The sequence below is a fragment of the Lutra lutra genome, chromosome 3 (assembly GCF_902655055.1).
Source record: "Lutra lutra chromosome 3, mLutLut1.2, whole genome shotgun sequence".
NCBI lineage: Eukaryota > Metazoa > Chordata > Mammalia > Carnivora > Mustelidae > Lutra > Lutra lutra.
Genome location: NC_062280.1, coordinates 75079225 through 75097190, shown reverse-complemented (window position 1 = coordinate 75097190; position 17966 = coordinate 75079225). Strand labels below are relative to the sequence as shown.

The 17966-nt window shown below is 39.9% G+C and overlaps 1 protein-coding gene across 1 annotated transcript in view; it reads left to right on the top strand.

The window, feature by feature from the left end:
- TTN (titin) overlaps positions 1 to 17966 on the top strand; it is a 274867-nt gene that overhangs the window by 178804 nt on the left and 78097 nt on the right. Inside the window, 37 exon segments of the mRNA XM_047722299.1 lie at positions 47 to 215; positions 309 to 575; positions 672 to 938; positions 1020 to 1298; positions 1393 to 1801; positions 1899 to 2023; positions 2125 to 2391; positions 3128 to 3397; positions 3487 to 3789; positions 3884 to 4186; positions 4441 to 4628; positions 4718 to 4832; positions 4938 to 5222; positions 5322 to 5473; positions 6454 to 6601; positions 6763 to 6940; positions 7318 to 7439; positions 7531 to 7818; positions 7931 to 8227; positions 8354 to 8540; positions 8998 to 9113; positions 9209 to 9508; positions 9698 to 9997; positions 10091 to 10196; positions 10297 to 10493; positions 10577 to 10882; positions 10979 to 11257; positions 11867 to 12166; positions 12281 to 12583; positions 12697 to 13059; positions 13379 to 13681; positions 13816 to 14115; positions 14783 to 15079; positions 15182 to 15466; positions 15566 to 15859; positions 17191 to 17490; positions 17597 to 17905. Of these exon segments, the coding sequence (XP_047578255.1) occupies positions 47 to 215; positions 309 to 575; positions 672 to 938; positions 1020 to 1298; positions 1393 to 1801; positions 1899 to 2023; positions 2125 to 2391; positions 3128 to 3397; positions 3487 to 3789; positions 3884 to 4186; positions 4441 to 4628; positions 4718 to 4832; positions 4938 to 5222; positions 5322 to 5473; positions 6454 to 6601; positions 6763 to 6940; positions 7318 to 7439; positions 7531 to 7818; positions 7931 to 8227; positions 8354 to 8540; positions 8998 to 9113; positions 9209 to 9508; positions 9698 to 9997; positions 10091 to 10196; positions 10297 to 10493; positions 10577 to 10882; positions 10979 to 11257; positions 11867 to 12166; positions 12281 to 12583; positions 12697 to 13059; positions 13379 to 13681; positions 13816 to 14115; positions 14783 to 15079; positions 15182 to 15466; positions 15566 to 15859; positions 17191 to 17490; positions 17597 to 17905 (9277 nt within the window).

Here is a 17966-nt window from a genome sequence, read left to right as displayed (position 1 = left end):
GAACAATAAGAAAACTGAGAAAAGTGTCTATGTATCTCAAATATAGGTTCAGTGGTTTAAAGATGGTGCCGAAATCAAAAAGGGCAAAAAGTACGACATCATATCTAAGGGAGCCGTGCGCATTCTTGTCATCAACAAATGTCTACTGGATGATGAAGCAGAGTATTCCTGTGAAGTAAGGACAGCAAGAACTTCTGGCATGCTGACCGTATTGGGTAAGGGTGAAGTCTTTCTTTGCAGAAGTATATGTTTTGGGGAAAAAAAATAATTTTCAATTGAACTCAATGTTGTTGTTGTTATTCTTGCAGAAGAAGAAGCTGTCTTTACAAAAAATCTTGGCAACGTTGAAGTTAATGAAGGAGACACTATAAAACTGGTTTGTGAAGTCTCCAAGCCTGGAGCAGAAGTGGTTTGGTACAAAGGGGATGAGGAGATCATTGAAACAGGAAGATATGAAATCCTTACCGAAGGACGAAAGAGAATCCTGATCATTCAGAACGCTCACCTTGAGGATGCCGGCAGCTACAACTGCCGGCTCCCAAGTTCACGAACCGATGGCAAAGTCAAAGTCCATGGTAGGACAATTACAATAAATCATATTTTAAGAATTCATACTTGATGCATTAAGGTACAGATGCTGAAGTTTTTAATACCTTGCGACTTCTTTCCAGAACTCGCTGCTGAATTTATCTCAAAGCCTCAGAACCTTGAAATACTTGAAGGAGAAAAGGCTGAATTTGTCTGCACTATATCGAAGGAGAGCTTTGAAGTCCAGTGGAAGAGGGATGATAAGACACTTGAGTCAGGAGACAAATATGACATTATTGCTGATGGCAAAAAGAGGATCCTGGTTGTGAAAGATGCCACATTACAAGATATGGGCACTTACGTAGTCATGGTTGGAGCCGCACGAGCAGCAGCTCACTTGACAGTAATTGGTAAGTTGCTTCTTGGGTTTGCTTCCAGTTGCCTCTATGTCAGTCCTTCTTCATACTCTAAGAATTGTTGGTTGCTTTCAGAAAAACTCAGGATCATAGTTCCTCTAAAGGACACTCGTGTAAAGGAACAACAAGAAGTCGTCTTCAACTGTGAAGTCAATACAGAAGGTGCCAAAGCCAAATGGTTCAGAAATGAAGAGGCCATATTCGATAGTTCAAAATACATCATTCTCCAAAAAGACCTGGTCTACACCCTCAGAATTAGAGATGCACGATTAGATGATCAAGCCAATTACAGTGTGTCTCTGACCAATCACAGAGGTGAAAATGTTAAGAGTGCTGCTAATCTAATAGTAGAAGGTAAGTCACTTACGTGGTATCAACAACAGTTTTTAAATCAGTATCTACTCTGAACAACAGTTCAAGTCAACATTATTCTTCTCCTTTACAACAGAGGAAGACCTGAAGATTATTGAGCCTCTTAAAGATATTGAAACAATGGAGAAGAAAACTGTCACATTCTGGTGCAAGGTGAATCGCCTCAACGTAACCCTGAAGTGGACCAGAAATGGAGAAGAGGTGCCTTTAGACAACCGTGTTTCATACAGAATTGATAAATACAAGCACTCTCTAATCATTAAAGACTGTGGCTTCCCAGATGAGGGTGAATACATGGTCACGGCTGGACAAGATAAATCTGTTGCTGAGCTTCTGATCATAGAAGCCCCGACGGAATTTGTAGAGCCCTTAGAAGACCAGACAGTCACTGAGTTTGACGATGCAGTCTTCTCCTGCCAGCTCTCCAGAGAGAAGGCAAATGTGAAATGGTACAGAAATGGGAGAGAAATCAAAGAAGGCAAAAAGTAAGTGAAGTTCTATTTCTGTAACTACCTGTACATGTGTGATGACTCAGTGATCATTAGGCTAAGCAATAAGCAATAATTCGATCTCTTCTCTCAGATACAAATTTGAAAAAGATGGAAGGATACATAGACTCATTATAAAAGACTGCAGGCTGGACGATGAATGTGAATATGCTTGTGGAGTAGAAGACAGAAAATCTCGAGCCAGACTTTTTGTGGAAGGTACATACTGAGTGCAAGGACAATTTTAATATTAGTACCAGCCTTTAAAGGTCGTTAACTCAAATGTGAACATTAGTATTCATTTTACATTTTCTTTTCAGAAATCCCTGTTGAGATCATCAGGCCTCCCCAGGATATTCTGGAAGCCCCTGGTGCTGATGTTGTCTTTTTGGCTGAGCTCAACAAAGATAAGGTGGAAGTTCAGTGGCTAAGAAATAACATGGTCATTGTTCAGGGTGACAAACACCAGATGATGAGTGAAGGAAAGGTACACAGGCTACAGATTTGTAATATTCAACCTCGTGACCAGGGTGAATACAGATTTATTGCCAAAGACAAAGAAGCCAGAGCTAAGCTGGAACTGGCAGGTAAATCCCTTTCTTTTGTGTTCAGTTATCCTTACAATATCACAGATACTCTGTAAGTTTCAGATTTCACAATTAATTAGATAATGCTTGTGAAACCTTTTATTTCTGCTAGGCTCTACCCATGTCTAACTATTCTAATGTCTCTTACCACAAAGTGTCCTGAATAAGAGGTCATTGATAGCTTCTTCTTTATGTGCTAGAACCTTGAACAGGTGCTGGCACATGGTAACTGTTCATTATTTCCTAGAAGTAACATATTGCCCTGAAAGTCATCCCCAAAAACCTGGACCTAGAGGAAGCTCTGGTCTCTTCTATTTTCCAAACCCCTCTGGACCGTCTTATGTCCGTTCTCATCTTGACTCAAGCTTCCAAGACATCCTTATGGGTTGTCATTCCGAAAAAGCCAGTTTCCCTTGTACATAAAATTCTGTCTGGTTTCTCTTGAACTAAGACATGCCTACTTTACAAAAACAAACAAACATGTTTTGTTCTATATTTAGTTCTCCATTATTATTTTTGGAAAAGAAGGGAGATTTTACAGTTTTATATCAGTCTTAATCCTCTGTTCTCAAGTCTGACAATTTGCAAAGATGCCCTCTCTGCTCTAAAGTTATTGTGATATACTTCCAAGTTTATGTAACCAATATTTGCTAACAAATATATAGCAAAGAAGCTGTGGTTTAGCTAGACTGTAATGCATAACTCCGAAGCATTCACATGTTCTTTTTCTCACCAGCTGCACCTAAAATCAAGACAGGTGACCAAGATCTTGTGGTTGACGTTGGCCAGCCTCTGACTATGGTGGTGCCCTATGATGCCTACCCTAAAGCAGAAGCTGAGTGGTTTAAAGAAAATGAACCTCTGTCTTCAAAAACTGTTGATACTACAGCTGAACAAACTTCTTTCAGAATTTTAGAAGCTAAGAAAGGAGACAAAGGAAGGTATAAAATTGTGCTTCAGAACAAACATGGAAAAGCAGAAGGATTCATCAATTTAAAAGTTATCGGTAAGCCCTTGCATCACTTGGACTTGATCGGCAAAGCACAACCAAAAGCATGGTAACACACTAAAAAAATTTTTATACGTGAATTTCAGATGTTCCAGGGCCAGTACGTAACTTAGAAGTGACGGAAACATTTGATGGTGAAGTAAGCCTCAGCTGGGAAGAGCCATTAACTGATGGTGGAAGCAAAATCATAGGTTATGTTGTTGAAAGACGGGACATCAAAAGGAAGACGTGGGTTCTGGCCACGGATCGTGCAGATAGTTGTGAGTTTACTGTCACTGGACTACAAAAAGGCGGAGTTGAGTATCTGTTCCGTGTCAGTGCAAGGAACAGAGTTGGCACTGGTGAACCAGTAGAAACTGACAATCCTGTGGAAGCAAGGAGTAAATATGGTAAGAAGTTTTTAAGTAAATTGCAAATGAGCTCATCTTTGCTTTTATCCCTGATTTAACCCAAAGCCATGTTTTCTTCTGTGATGAAATCCAGATGTTCCAGGCCCTCCTTTGAATGTAGCCATCACTGATATAAATAGATTTGGGGTCTCACTGACATGGGAGCCACCAGAGTATGATGGAGGAGCTGTGATCACAAACTATGTTATTGAATTAAGAGATAAGACTTCTATCAGATGGGACACTGCCATGACAGTGAGAGCTGAAGACCTGTCTGCAACTGTCACCGACGTGGTAGAAGGACAGGAGTACAGTTTCCGGGTCAGAGCCCAAAATCGAATTGGAGTTGGGAAACCAAGTACAGCCACACCCTTTGTCAAAGTTGCTGATCCGATTGGTAAGCCTATCAAAAAAAGGAAATAATTACTCCATGAAATCTAGAAATTAGGCCTATTAATTAAAGTTAATGAGAAGGTAGGACATCAGAAAGATGTGAACAAAATCACAGAAATCTAGACTGTGCCTACTTAATTCAGTAAATTCAATAAACCTGATAATAGGGATAATGGGGATAATAGAAAAGATTATACATTATCTTAATAAATTGTCACTGAATTAAATGGTATGCTCCAACTCTTTCTTCCATTCCAGAGAGACCAAGTCCTCCTGTGAACCTAAATTCCTCAGATCAGACTCAGTCGTCAGTTCAGCTTACATGGGAGCCTCCTCTGAAAGATGGAGGAAGCCCAATACTGGGTTATATAATTGAACGATGTGAAGAAGGAAAAGATAATTGGATTCGTTGCAATAAGAAACTTGTCCCTGAACTGACTTACAAGGTAGGGAATTTGCATCTATAAAAAACATGCGGTGTATGATCATGGACTTAAATGCACATGTTTTTACAACTGCTGATTCATTACTTCAGGTTACTGGATTACAAAAAGGAAATAAATATTTATACCGAGTGTCTGCAGAAAATGAAGCTGGTGTTTCAGATCCATCTGAAATTCTTGGTCCTCTAACGGCTGATGATGCATTTGGTAAGTGGCTATTCCGTTTTTAGGTTTGGAATAGCACGTAGCTACTTCAGGGTACCAGGGCCTTAAATATAGTACTAGAAACTCATTAATTTTTCTTCTTGGTAGTTGAACCAACAATGGATTTAAGTGCATTCAAAGATGGTCTGGAAGTTATTGTCCCGCATCCTATCACGATCCTGGTTCCAAGTACAGGCTATCCAAGGCCAAGTGCAACCTGGTCTTTTGGAGATAAAGTACTAGAAGCAGGGGACCGTGTGAAAATTAAAACTTTATCTGCCTACGCTGAACTTGTCATTTCTCCAAGTGAACGTCCAGACAAGGGCATTTATACACTGAAATTAGAAAATCGTGTGAAAGCAATTTCTGGGGAAATTGATGTCAATGTAATTGGTAAGTACCTAAACTTTTGTTATATAAGGTGACTTGACAGTATTAACAAATATTGGTTCAAGACATTACCTATATTGATTTCTGACTACATTTTCTCAGCTCGCCCAAGTGCTCCCAAAGAGCTGAAATTTGGTGACATAACCAGAGACTCAGTACATTTGACTTGGGAACCACCAGATGACGATGGAGGAAGTCCACTAACAGGATATGTTGTTGAAAAGCGAGAAGTCAGCCGGAAAACATGGACTAAAGTGAGTTTTGAGCAGCAATGATCCATCTCCAGAAAAAAGAGTTGGGAAAGCCCAGCATCCTGGGATGCCATGCAAAGTTTATATGGTTTCACTTTGCCTTGCTAAAAAAGAACCACAAACTTAATGAGGTAGTTCAACCAAGGTTTGGTATAATTGCCTTATTTTATGCCTTACCAGATTTTCTACTAAGTTCATGAAAAAATAAAACTTAACCTTTTCATTTCATACCTGATAAGTACCCAATATGGCCTATTAAGCTATAAGCCATTCTAAGGACACTAAGCACGTGACTCCCTGATGGTCAGACTTCTCACGCTACTAGATTATCCTAGTTGGCCCAATCTACCCTTTTTTTTTCTCCTCAATTTGTTACTATTATTTATTCAATACTCAGTATTGTTTTTTACCTTGATTTAAAACCATATTTCTAGGGGCATCTAAGTGGCTCAGTCAGTTAAGCATCTGTCTTCAGCTCAGGTCGTGATCCCAGGGCACTGGGATCAAGCCCAGCATTGTTGGGGAGGGGGGTGAGAGGGGGTCCCCTGCTCAGCAGGGAGTCTGCTTTTCCCTTTCCCTCTGCCCCTGCCCATTCTCTCACAAGTGCTCTCTAGTTTAAAAAAAAAAAAAATCTTTAAAATCATGTTTCCCATAACCAAGCTAGTGGAAAGAATCAATACTTTTTTGCCATCAATACCTTTTTGCCACCTTTTTAAAAAATTTTTTTTCAGTGTTCCAAAATTCATTGTTTATGCCCCACACCCAGTGCTCCATGCAATATGTGCCCTCTGTACACTAGGAAAGTTTCACCTTAATATATTAGGTTTAAAATGTTATGTGTCTTCTCTGCAGCTTTTTCCTTAGTATGAAATAATCCTTACCACTCAAAAACAATTTCTATTTGTATCCCTGTTCATGATAAAAAGCTTTTGACTCAGGGAAAGGGTTTTTGGGAGACAAGTAATTGTATTTCTTCATCCCAGGTTACAGACTCCGTGACTGACCTAGAATTCACAGTTCCCGATCTTGTTCAAGGAAAAGAGTATTTATTTAAAGTTTGTGCTCGTAACAAATGTGGCCCTGGAGAACCTGCATATGTTGACGAACCTGTAAATATGTCAGTTCCTGCTAGTGAGTACATTCTTAGCAATGTCTTATCTAGCCTCTTATTACCATTTTTGCTTTTAGACCTGGAGTCGAAGTTAATGGGGAGTGGGGAACGGCACGGGTTGGCAACATGGAGATTTCATAAATGACCTAGCTAAGACTGACTCACCTTAAAATGTTTATAGCGGTACCTGACCCACCAGAGAATGTTAAATGGAGAGATCGAACAGCCAACAGCATCTTCCTAACATGGGATCCACCTAAACATGATGGTGGCTCACGCATCACAGGCTACATAGTTGAAAAATGTCCACGTGGCTCAGATCGATGGGTTGCCTGTGGAGAACCAGTTGCAGAAACAAAGTAGGTTTTCATAATTATTTTTATTTTATGTTTTATATATTTATTTTATATTTATATTTAATATCTATATATGTTTTTAATTATAATTACGGCACACGAGTAAATGTTTCATCTTACTCACTAAAATGAGTGTTTTTCTTTTAGAAAAATCTGTTACTTTTTTTCACTGAGAATTCCCCTGGTGTGCCTGTCCAATTTTAAAAAGTGCTGCTGAACTTATCCCTTCTCCAAGGTTTTCATTACTTGCAATACTGAAGCAACCTAGAATTAATTTAAGGAGTAGTATTCTGTCAAGAGTAGGTATACATTTTAGAAAGATTATGAATACTATAGATTATGTGCATCATCGTAAAATATCCTGTTTTGTCTTCTGATAGAATGGAAGTGACTGGTCTTGAAGAAGGCAAATGGTATGCGTACCGTGTGAAGGCATTGAACCGGCAAGGTCCTAGCAAACCAAGCAAACCCACAGATGAAATCCAGGCGGTGGATACACAGGGTATGTATGTTGGGGTTTGTGTTATTAACCAGGCCTCTGCCTTTAATTGTTTGATCTTGCTAACATTGTAAAAAATCTTTTCCCATTTTAGAGGCTCCAGAAATTTTCCTTGATGTGAAGCTGCTCGCTGGTCTCACCGTAAAAGCAGGAACGAAGATCGAACTTCCTGCCACTGTAACTGGAAAACCAGAACCTCAAATAACTTGGACGAAGGCCGATATGCTTCTGAAGCAGGACAAAAGAATCAGCATTGAAAACGTTCCTAAGAAATCCACAGTGACTATCTTGGATAGTAAGAGAAGTGACACCGGCACGTACATCATCGAGGCTGTGAATGTCTGTGGTCGGGCCACTGCGGTGGTCGAAGTAAACGTCTTGGGTGAGTGAGGCTGTCATTTCAAAAATGGGCAAAATCATTGCAGTTACTCCTTAAAAACAAACAGGATTTTTAAAAAATGCTTTTTTTCCTGAGTGTGTAATCTCCTCCACAGACAAACCTGGACCACCAGCCGCTTTTGACATCACGGATGTGACCAACGAATCATGCCTTCTAACATGGAACCCACCACGTGATGATGGTGGATCTAAAATCACAAACTATGTTGTGGAGAGAAGAGCGACTGACAGCGAAGTGTGGCACAAGCTCTCGTCAACTGTCAAGGATACAAACTACAAGGCAACCAAATTAACACCTAACAAAGAATACATCTTCAGAGTTGCTGCAGAAAACATGTACGGTGTTGGTGAACCAGTTCAGGCCTCTCCAATAATAGCTAAATTTCAGTTTGGTAAGTTTCTCATTAATCTGTTGGCCAAAATTATTAAAAAAAGAAAGATTCTTGTGTCAAACATAGATTTAGGTGTCATTTTTATATATAGGACATGTAACACTTATATCCTTGTCCTGCCTATAGATCCACCTGGACCTCCAACTCGCCTTGAACCTTCTGATATCACTAAAGATGCAGTTACTCTCACATGGTGTGAGCCAGACGATGATGGTGGCAGCCCAATCACTGGATACTGGGTTGAAAGATTAGATCCTGATACCGATAAATGGGTCAGATGCAATAAGATGCCAGTAAAGGACACAACATTTAGGTATGTCCAGTATCTCCATCAAGATGTTAAGATAGCAGTATATACGATTTTTCATTTTTTAGCATTCCTTTTGATTATACATTCTTACACATTACCATAAAATTTTAAATTATTTTTATATTTATTTTTTATATTTAATTTTATTTAATTTTTACATTTATATTACCACATAATTTCAAAAATGATGTAAATTCCATTCGAGGACACATTTCTTCATTTCTTTACTGCCTTTCTGTACGTTGCAAAGTGGTCTTCTAGTATATTATGAGAAGGAGCACTATTACAGATGCTATCATTACACTGGTACATTTGACCAAATCTGAGTTTATAATGAAATATTTTCAGTTAAATTTCAATATCAGTCATTTACAATTTAAATAAATTACCCCGTCAGAGTAAAATACACAGAGGTTTCTGCTGATCATGGTATCCAATTCATCCTTTGTCCCTAATTCAGAGTGAAAGGTCTCACGAATAAGAAAAAATACAGATTCCGTGTTTTGGCTGAGAATCTTGCTGGACCTGGAAAACCAAGTAGATCAACGGAACCAATCTTAATAAAGGATCCAATAGGTATTATTTACATATCCTTCTGTGGTTATTTTGAAGCTCCTACTAATTTCTTTTTTGACAAACCTAAATAATGGTTTCCTTTCATTGGTTTGTAGATCCTCCATGGCCTCCTGGAAAACCAACTGTGAAAGATGTAGGCAAAACATCATTGATGTTGAACTGGACAAAGCCAGAACATGATGGAGGGGCAAAGATTGAGTCTTATGTCATTGAAATGCTAAAGACCGGAACAGATGACTGGGTCCGAGTGGCTGAAGGTGTTCCCACCACTCAGCATTTGCTCACTGGTCTCATGGAAGGGCAGGAATACTCATTCCGAGTTAGAGCTGTGAACAAGGCCGGGGAAAGTGAGCCCAGTGAACCCAGTGACCCTGTGCTTTGCAGGGAAAAACTATGTAAGTCACTCTTGATGTTTAAGGTATATAAATTCTTCTAAAGTATATCTGAGAACAGTATGAGAAAAATGAAAAACTTGTTACTAGATTATTTCATCCTTGCTATGTGATTTCCAAGGACTACGAGATAATTCATTGAAGACTGAATATTGGACAATTCAAAAATTGAATTCTCTTTTTCTTCTTCAGATCCTCCATCACCACCTCGCTGGCTTGAAGTTATTAATATCACAAAAAATACAGCAGACCTCAAGTGGACAGTTCCTGAGAAAGATGGAGGGTCCCCCATCACCAACTACATTGTGGAAAAGAGAGACGTGAGGCGAAAAGGCTGGCAAACGGTGGACACTACTGTCAAGGACACGAAGTGCACAGTAACCCCACTGACAGAGGGCTCTTTATACGTGTTCCGAGTTGCTGCAGAAAATGCCATAGGACAAAGTGACTACTGTGAAATTGAGGACTCTGTCCTGGCCAAAGACACCTTTAGTATGTTCTCTAACTTCATCTCTGTAATACCATTTGTAGTAGATTACCACTTTTCCCTCTGGTTTTTCTAACCATTGAATATTTTGCTTCTAGCCACCCCTGGTCCACCATACGCTCTGGCAGTGGTTGATGTAACCAAGCGACATGTTGACTTGAAGTGGGAACCACCGAAAAATGATGGTGGACGACCAATACAGAGGTAGAATTTTAATTAATTCACAAAGAATAATCTATACTCAGCTGAACATTCTTAACTTTGTTTTCCCTATTAATGCTAATAAAATGCTTTATTTCAATAGATACATCATTGAGAAGAAAGAAAAGTTAGGTACCCGTTGGGTGAAAGCTGGAAAGACCTCAGGACCTGACTGTAACTTCAGAGTAACTGATGTCATTGAAGGAACAGAGGTCCAGTTTCAGGTTCGGGCAGAAAATGAAGCTGGAGTTGGTCACCCAAGTGAACCCACAGAAATCCTGGCAATTGAAGATCCAACAAGTAAGTAGGATCAGTTATGTAAAGGATATTGTCTACAACTCGATGATGAGATCACAGATGTGAACGGTTCACTCTTTTTTCAGGTCCTCCTTCACCTCCTCTTGACTTGCATGTGACTGATGCTGGGCGAAAGCACATTGCTATTGCCTGGAAGCCGCCAGAGAAAAATGGTGGAAGTCCTATTATAGGATACCATGTTGAAATGTGCCCAGTAGGCACTGAGAAATGGATGCGAGTTAATTCCCGCCCAATAAAAGACTTGAAGTTCAAAGTTGAAGAAGGTGTTGTTCCTGACAAGGAGTACGTTCTGAGAGTGAGAGCTGTCAATGCTGTTGGTGTCAGTGAGCCATCTGAGATCTCTGAAAACGTGGTTGCCAAAGACCCAGACTGTAAGAACACAGTTTCTTTTATAATTAATAAAACAGGCTTTGCTTACACATTACACTTTGACGTACCTTTTTTTCCCTCTTTTCGATATCTCACAGGCAAGCCAACAATTGATATGGAGACACATGACATTGTTGTCATTGAAGGTGAAAAGTTACGCATTCCCGTTCCCTTCCGAGCTGTCCCAGTTCCAACTGTTAGTTGGCATAAAGATGGTAAAGAAGTCAAAGCAAGTGACAGATTAACAATGAAGAATGATCACATCTCTGCACACCTTGAAGTTCCCAAGAGTGTCCATGCAGATGCTGGAGTTTATACCATTACGCTGGAGAACAAGCTTGGCTCAGCGACTGGCTCAATCAATGTCAAAGTCATAGGTAATCATGCTTTGATGAAATATGAGATATTCTTCTTCACATGTTAGGAAAATTAGTTAACTTTTCAGTGTTAGTATAAAGGGTTCATGAGTTGGCTATGTATAAACTAAGTGTCCTTCCAGATTATTTCTTCCCATACGAGAAGCAAAGCAATTATAGACGTGAAATTGCCAGTTAAAAATCTGATTAAACTAATTCACTTCTGTTGTAATTACTGGCATGTGAAGTACTAAATAAAAGAGTACACCCCCAAAAAGTTTCAATTGCCAATACTCATTTATAATTGTATTTATATTTTTTCATGGTGTTTTCACCAGGATCAGTAACATTTTCTATCCTGTCCCATGCAGATGGTATTTAGAAATTTGTGTGTGGAGAGTCTTTGTTAGCCCTCCTGAGTCTTTGTTTGGAATAAAGACTCAGGAGGGCTACTGACATTTAGTAATTGGGGGCCAAGGATGCTAAATGGCCTGAAATGTATGGGGGAATACTCCAACACATCAAAGGTTATCCCACCCAAAATGTGACTAGTCCCACTTAGAAAAAAAGTGTACTATAACATGCTGACTATTCGTCTTACAATAACAAGTATCATTTTATTTCTAACAGGCCTACCTGGACCATGCAAAGATATTAAAGCAAGTGACGTGACCAAGAGTTCTTGTAAATTAACCTGGGAACCTCCAGAATATGATGGTGGAAGCCCAATCCTCCATTATGTCCTGGAACGCAGAGAGGCTGGGAGGAGGACATATATACCAGTCATGTCTGGTGAGAACAAACTGTCTTGGACCGTAAAAGATCTGATACCAAATGGTGAATACTTCTTCCGTGTTAAAGCCGTCAACAAGATTGGTGGAGGCGAATATATTGAACTGAAAAATCCAGTCATTGCTCAAGATCCAAAGCGTAAGTTTGGGCATGGTTAGAATATAGCTAGGAATTAATATGCAATTTTTTAATTTAAAAAAGTGGGTTTTTTTATACATGTACATATTAACAGGTTTTTTTCTTATTCTTCAGAGCCTCCTGATCCACCTGTGGATGTTGAGGTTCACAATCCTACAGCTAAGGCAATGACTATTACGTGGAAGCCACCTTTGTATGATGGAGGAAGCAAAATCATGGGTTACATCATAGAAAAGATTGCTAAGGGTGAAGACAAATGGAAGAGATGCAATGAACACCTGGTACCAGTCCTGACCTACACAGCAAAAGGACTTGAAGAGGGAAAGGAATACCAATTCCGAGTGCGAGCAGAAAATGCTGCTGGCATTAGTGAACCTTCTCGGGCCACTCCTCCAACGAAAGCTGTAGATCCTATTGGTAAGTTTCATTTAATGGGGTGGCCACTGTCCCATTGTACAGTAAAAAAGAATAATGTCTTGTCAGATGTTTTGATCAGAACTGAAAGCAATTGCTGTCTTTAATTCTTACAGATGCCCCGAAGGTCATTTTGAGAACCAGCCTTGAGGTGAAACGAGGTGATGAAATAGCCCTCGATGCAACCATCTCTGGGTCTCCTTACCCAGCTATTACATGGCTAAAGGATGAAAAAGTCATTACACCGGAAGAAATTAAGAAGCGAGTAGCACCCACAATTAGGAGGAAGAAGGGTGAAGTTCAAGAAGAAGAACCATTTGTCCTGCCTCTGACAGAACGTTTGAGTATCGACAACAGTAAAAAAGGAGAGTCTCAGCTGCGCGTCCGAGATTCTCTCCGACCTGACCACGGCGTGTATATGATCAAAGCTGAAAATGACCATGGCGTTGCCAAAGCTCCCTGTACTGTCTGTGTGCTAGGTGAGTAGGCAAAACAACACTTCTCAATGGAAGGAAGTCTAGGGAAGAGTTTTAGTAAGCATAAAAAGGGGGTTTGGGCCAGGGGGTAGGGGTATCAAAGAAGTAGGAAATAGCTTCAGCAAGCTATCCTCCGACCCATTTTTCCTCCTGGCTATGTAAACAAAATCACCCAAGCTTGTTGTTTATTAGCTAGTGTGGTATGAAGACCGATGTAGAAAAACACAGAAGTTTGTGTTAAAGGGGCATGCTGACATGGACGTTTTTCATAACCACTGCTTCTACACAAATTTTTAATCACTGCTGTCTTTTGAAATATTAGATACACCAGGACCACCAATCAACTTTGTATTTGAAGATATTAGAAAGAACTCTGTCCTCTGCAAATGGGAACCACCCCTTGATGATGGTGGCAGTGAAATTATAAACTACACTTTGGAAAAGAAAGACAAGACAAAACCTGACTCAGAGTGGATTACTGTCACTGCAACACTTAGACACTGCAAATATTCAGTGACAAAACTAATTGAAGGAAAAGAGTACCTCTTTCGTGTAAGAGCTGAAAACAGGTTTGGGCCTGGACCACCATGTGTTTCCAAACCACTTACAGCCAAAGATCCGTTTGGTAAGGTTCTTTTAGCATCTACACTTTGCCTTTTTATCATATGCATGGGTATATACATTACCATAGCTTTTAAACTTGAATTTTTATGATACTAGGGAATTAATTCAAATATGCCATTTTTTTTTTTTAATCAGAACCACCTGATGCACCCGACAAGCCCATTGTAGAAGACGTTACCAAAAACAGTATGCTCGTGAAATGGAATGAACCAAAAGATAATGGAAGTCCCATCTTGGGTTATTGGCTTGAAAAACGAGAGGTTAATAGTACACACTGGTCTCGTGTCAACAGAAGCCTTCTGAATTCTTTGAAAACCAATGTAGAAGGCCTATTAGAAGGACTCACCTATGTCTTCAGAGTATGTGCCGAAAATGCAGCTGGACCCGGAAAGTTCAGTCCACCTTCAGATCCCAAAACAGCACATGATCCAATCTGTAAGTAATTTCTCATGAAGAGAGTGGGGTACAACATGGTGACTATAATTAAGTCACTTAATTAAGTACTATATTATATGTTTGAAAGTGAAGAGAGTAGATCTTGCATGTTAACACTAAAAAGAAAAATGATAATTGTGTAAGGCGATGAAGGTGTAAACCAACACTGTGGTAATCATTTTGCAACATATGTATCAGATTATCATGTTGTATACCTTAAACTTACCAAAAAAGTGGGGGATGCCTGGGTGGCTCAGTTGGTTAAGCAACTGCCTTCAGCTCAGGTCATGATCCCAGGGTCCTGGAATTGAGCCCCGTGTCAGGCTCCTTACTCAGCAAGGAGTCTGCTTCTCCCTCTCCCTCTTCCTGCTACTCAGCCTGCTTGTGCTTGCTTTCTGTCAAATAAATAAAATTTAAATTTAAAAAATTAAAGAAACTTACCAAAAAAAAAACAAAAAAACAAGCAAAATATTAACAATGACTACAGACACATGCTAAGGTCACAAAGTAAAATTTTAAACATCTATAAATATAACTTAAAAGTCTCACAAGACAGTACTTACCCATACTACCTGCAATGCATTCTGGAAAAAAGTGGATAGAGTAAGTTATTGTGCATTTTAAAAGCTTCAGTGAGTTCTTATTTGTGTAACTGCATTCATTCCAGCTCCACCTGGGCCACCTGTCCCAAAAGTCACTGACACAAGCTCTACAACTATTGATCTTGAATGGGAACCCCCAGCTTTCAATGGTGGGGGGGAAATTATTGGCTACTTTGTCGATAAGCAGCTGGTTGGCACAAATGAATGGTCACGCTGCACAGAGAAGATGATCAAGACCCGTCAGTACACTGTCAAAGAAATCCGAGAGGGTGCCGATTATAAACTTCGAGTGAGTGCTGTCAACGCTGCAGGTGAAGGACCGCCAGGAGAGACAGGACCTGTTACTGTGGCTGAACCACAAGGTAACCTAAGAGTTCCCTAGATAAGATTATGGATATTTTCCTAGTAGGAGACTTTTCCCCCATCTTTCTTGGGCTAACGTATTACTGTTCTCTTTAAAACAGAGCCTCCAACTGTGGAACTAGATGTTTCTGTCAAAGCTGGGATACAAATAATGGCTGGGAAGACACTTAGAATTCCAGCTGTGGTGACTGGGCGTCCAGTGCCTACCAGAGTATGGACCATAGAAGAAGGGGAGCTGGATAAAGACCGCGTTGTAATAGAGAACGTTGGAACCCAGTCTGAGCTAATTATCAAGAATGCATTGAGAAAAGACCATGGCAGATATGTGATTACAGCTACTAATAGCTGTGGTTCCAAATTTGCAGCAGCCAGGGTAGAAGTTTTTGGTAAGGAATGTTACATGGATTTTCAGAGGGTTTTCCTAAGTAATACAATTTATCGCATTGATTTTTTATGTTTGTTTGTTTGTTAATTTTATTTTACAGACGTTCCTGGACCAGTTCTTGACTTAAAACCTGTTGTAACAAATAGAAAAATGTGTTTACTTAACTGGTCTGATCCAGCAGATGATGGAGGAAGTGAAATCACAGGATTCATTATTGAAAGAAAAGATGCTAAGATGCATACCTGGAGACAACCAATTGAGACCGAGAGATCTAAATGTGACATCACAGGTCTCATTGAGGGGCAAGAGTATATGTTCCGCGTGATTGCCAAGAACAAGTTTGGCTGTGGCCCTCCTGTTGAAATAGGACCGATTCTTGCAGTGGATCCACTAGGTAAAGGAGGTTTTCGTTGTGTTTTCTTTGTGTTTGCTTCTAGTTATGTCATTTATTTATTGAGCCTTATGGCTTTGAACTCCCTAACAATCCCATGATCTATAGCTAGAGAGTGATAAGGTAAGTCAAGTAACTACTAGCAACTTTAAAGAATACCGTTTTTGCTATAATTTCAATGTCATTTTTGGCTCACTGTAATTTTTGCACAATCCATGCACAGTTTTGTGTACTGAAAAACCTGAATCTAGTGAGGCTTAGCAATAACCTAAAAATAGTTAGAAATACTACATCTCTGCAATAGAGTGCCCTGGAGTAATTCATTTAATACTCCCGTAGTTAAAGGGAATTCACTATTTTTAAAAGGGTACAGGATAGACAACAGCCTTACGATAAATGCCTTAGTCTTCCTTTAGTCCTCAGGTAGTCTCCACACTGGAAGGATATGGAGACCCAGAATCAGAAAAAGCCACCAGAGAATAGAAATCTAACCAAAGGAAATCTCCTTAAACAATATGAACAAATGTGAAACCCTAAAATCGCACACACTTGGAAATGCATCCTGACATCCCAACCAAGAAAGCAAAATTTGTGAGGATGACCCATTCCCCAAGAAACAGAGGCTTTATTCCTCCTCCACCACCACCTCCCTACCAACCAAAAAAAGAAAATTACAACCTCACTGTGACAGCTCATCTCAGATACGTCCGCTGTATGTCAAGTTTTACCAGAGGTATCAGAACAGAGCTGAGCTTCCACCACAAAGCTCAGCTTCTGGTTGTAGTAACAGTCAACAGGAGGGGATCAGGTCTAGTTTTAGCATTCACACTTATTCTTTGTTGTGTCCTTTGGGCACAAAACTACAGCAACATTACATAAATTCTCTTTCCATTCCATTTTAAACCCATGCTTAGAGGCAACTTGGTTCAAAATTCGGTAGACATATCTACTGTCTATTAATAAAGGAAACACCTTAATCTCAGCTGGTCATCCAAAGCAAAACTTCACAGACGTTCTCTTCTACTTCATTAGGATTAGAAGCTTTCCCAGTGACAGAGCTATAACAGATCTAAAATGGTAAAAATAACAACAGCGTACATGTCTTTTATTTCTAATCAAGAATTTTGACTGTAAACCTCACTAAGAGAAAGTCTGCCTATTATTAATGCCTATCATTCTGGTAACTGATGTGTTTTCAGAAGGATTTTAAAGATGGATGTTAAGGTTATGCCAGACAGAAACCTATTTTTCACATAATTAATTTGAAGTGAAGTAGTATCTCTTACATGAATATTTATTTGATGCTTGTCATTTCAATTTGCCTCTGGTTAAAGGTCCTCCAACGTCTCCTGAGAGGCTCACATACACAGAAAGGACAAAGTCCACTATCACCCTTGACTGGAAGGAGCCCCGCAGCGATGGTGGCAGCCCCATCCAGGGCTATATCATTGAAAAACGGCGTCACGACAAACCTAACTTTGAAAGGGTTAACAAGCGACTCTGCCCAACCACATCTTTTCCGGTTGAAGATCTTGATGAACACCAAATGTATGAATTCCGCGTCAAAGCTGTCAACGCAATTGGGGAAAGTGAACCATCCCTGCCTCTTAATGTGGTCATACAAGATGACGAAGGTGTGGAATCTGAGCCTGATTTTAGTGCACTTTCTGGTGCTGCCTTTATCTCATAGAGTGAGCAAACATTTTTATGACTTTTCTTTTCTTTCCCTTCTCTTCGCAGTGCCTCCCAACATTAAGTTGCGCCTGTCTGTTCGAGGAGACACTATCAAAGTCAAGGCAGGAGAGCCTGTTAACATCCCCGCAGATGTGACAGGCCTTCCAATGCCTAAGATTGAGTGGTCCAAGAATGAAACCGTACTCGAAAAACCCACTGATGCGCTTAAGATAACGAAGGAAGAAGTATCCCGAAGTGAGGCAAAGACCGAGGTTATCATTCCCAAAGCAGTCCGGGAAGACAAAGGCACTTACACCATTACTGCTTCCAATCGCCTGGGCTCGGTGTTCCGAAATGTTCATGTGGAAGTATATGGTAAGGGACCTGCTTTCTTAGCTCAAAATGGAGTCCAGTGTCTGTTTAAGAATTGTCTTCT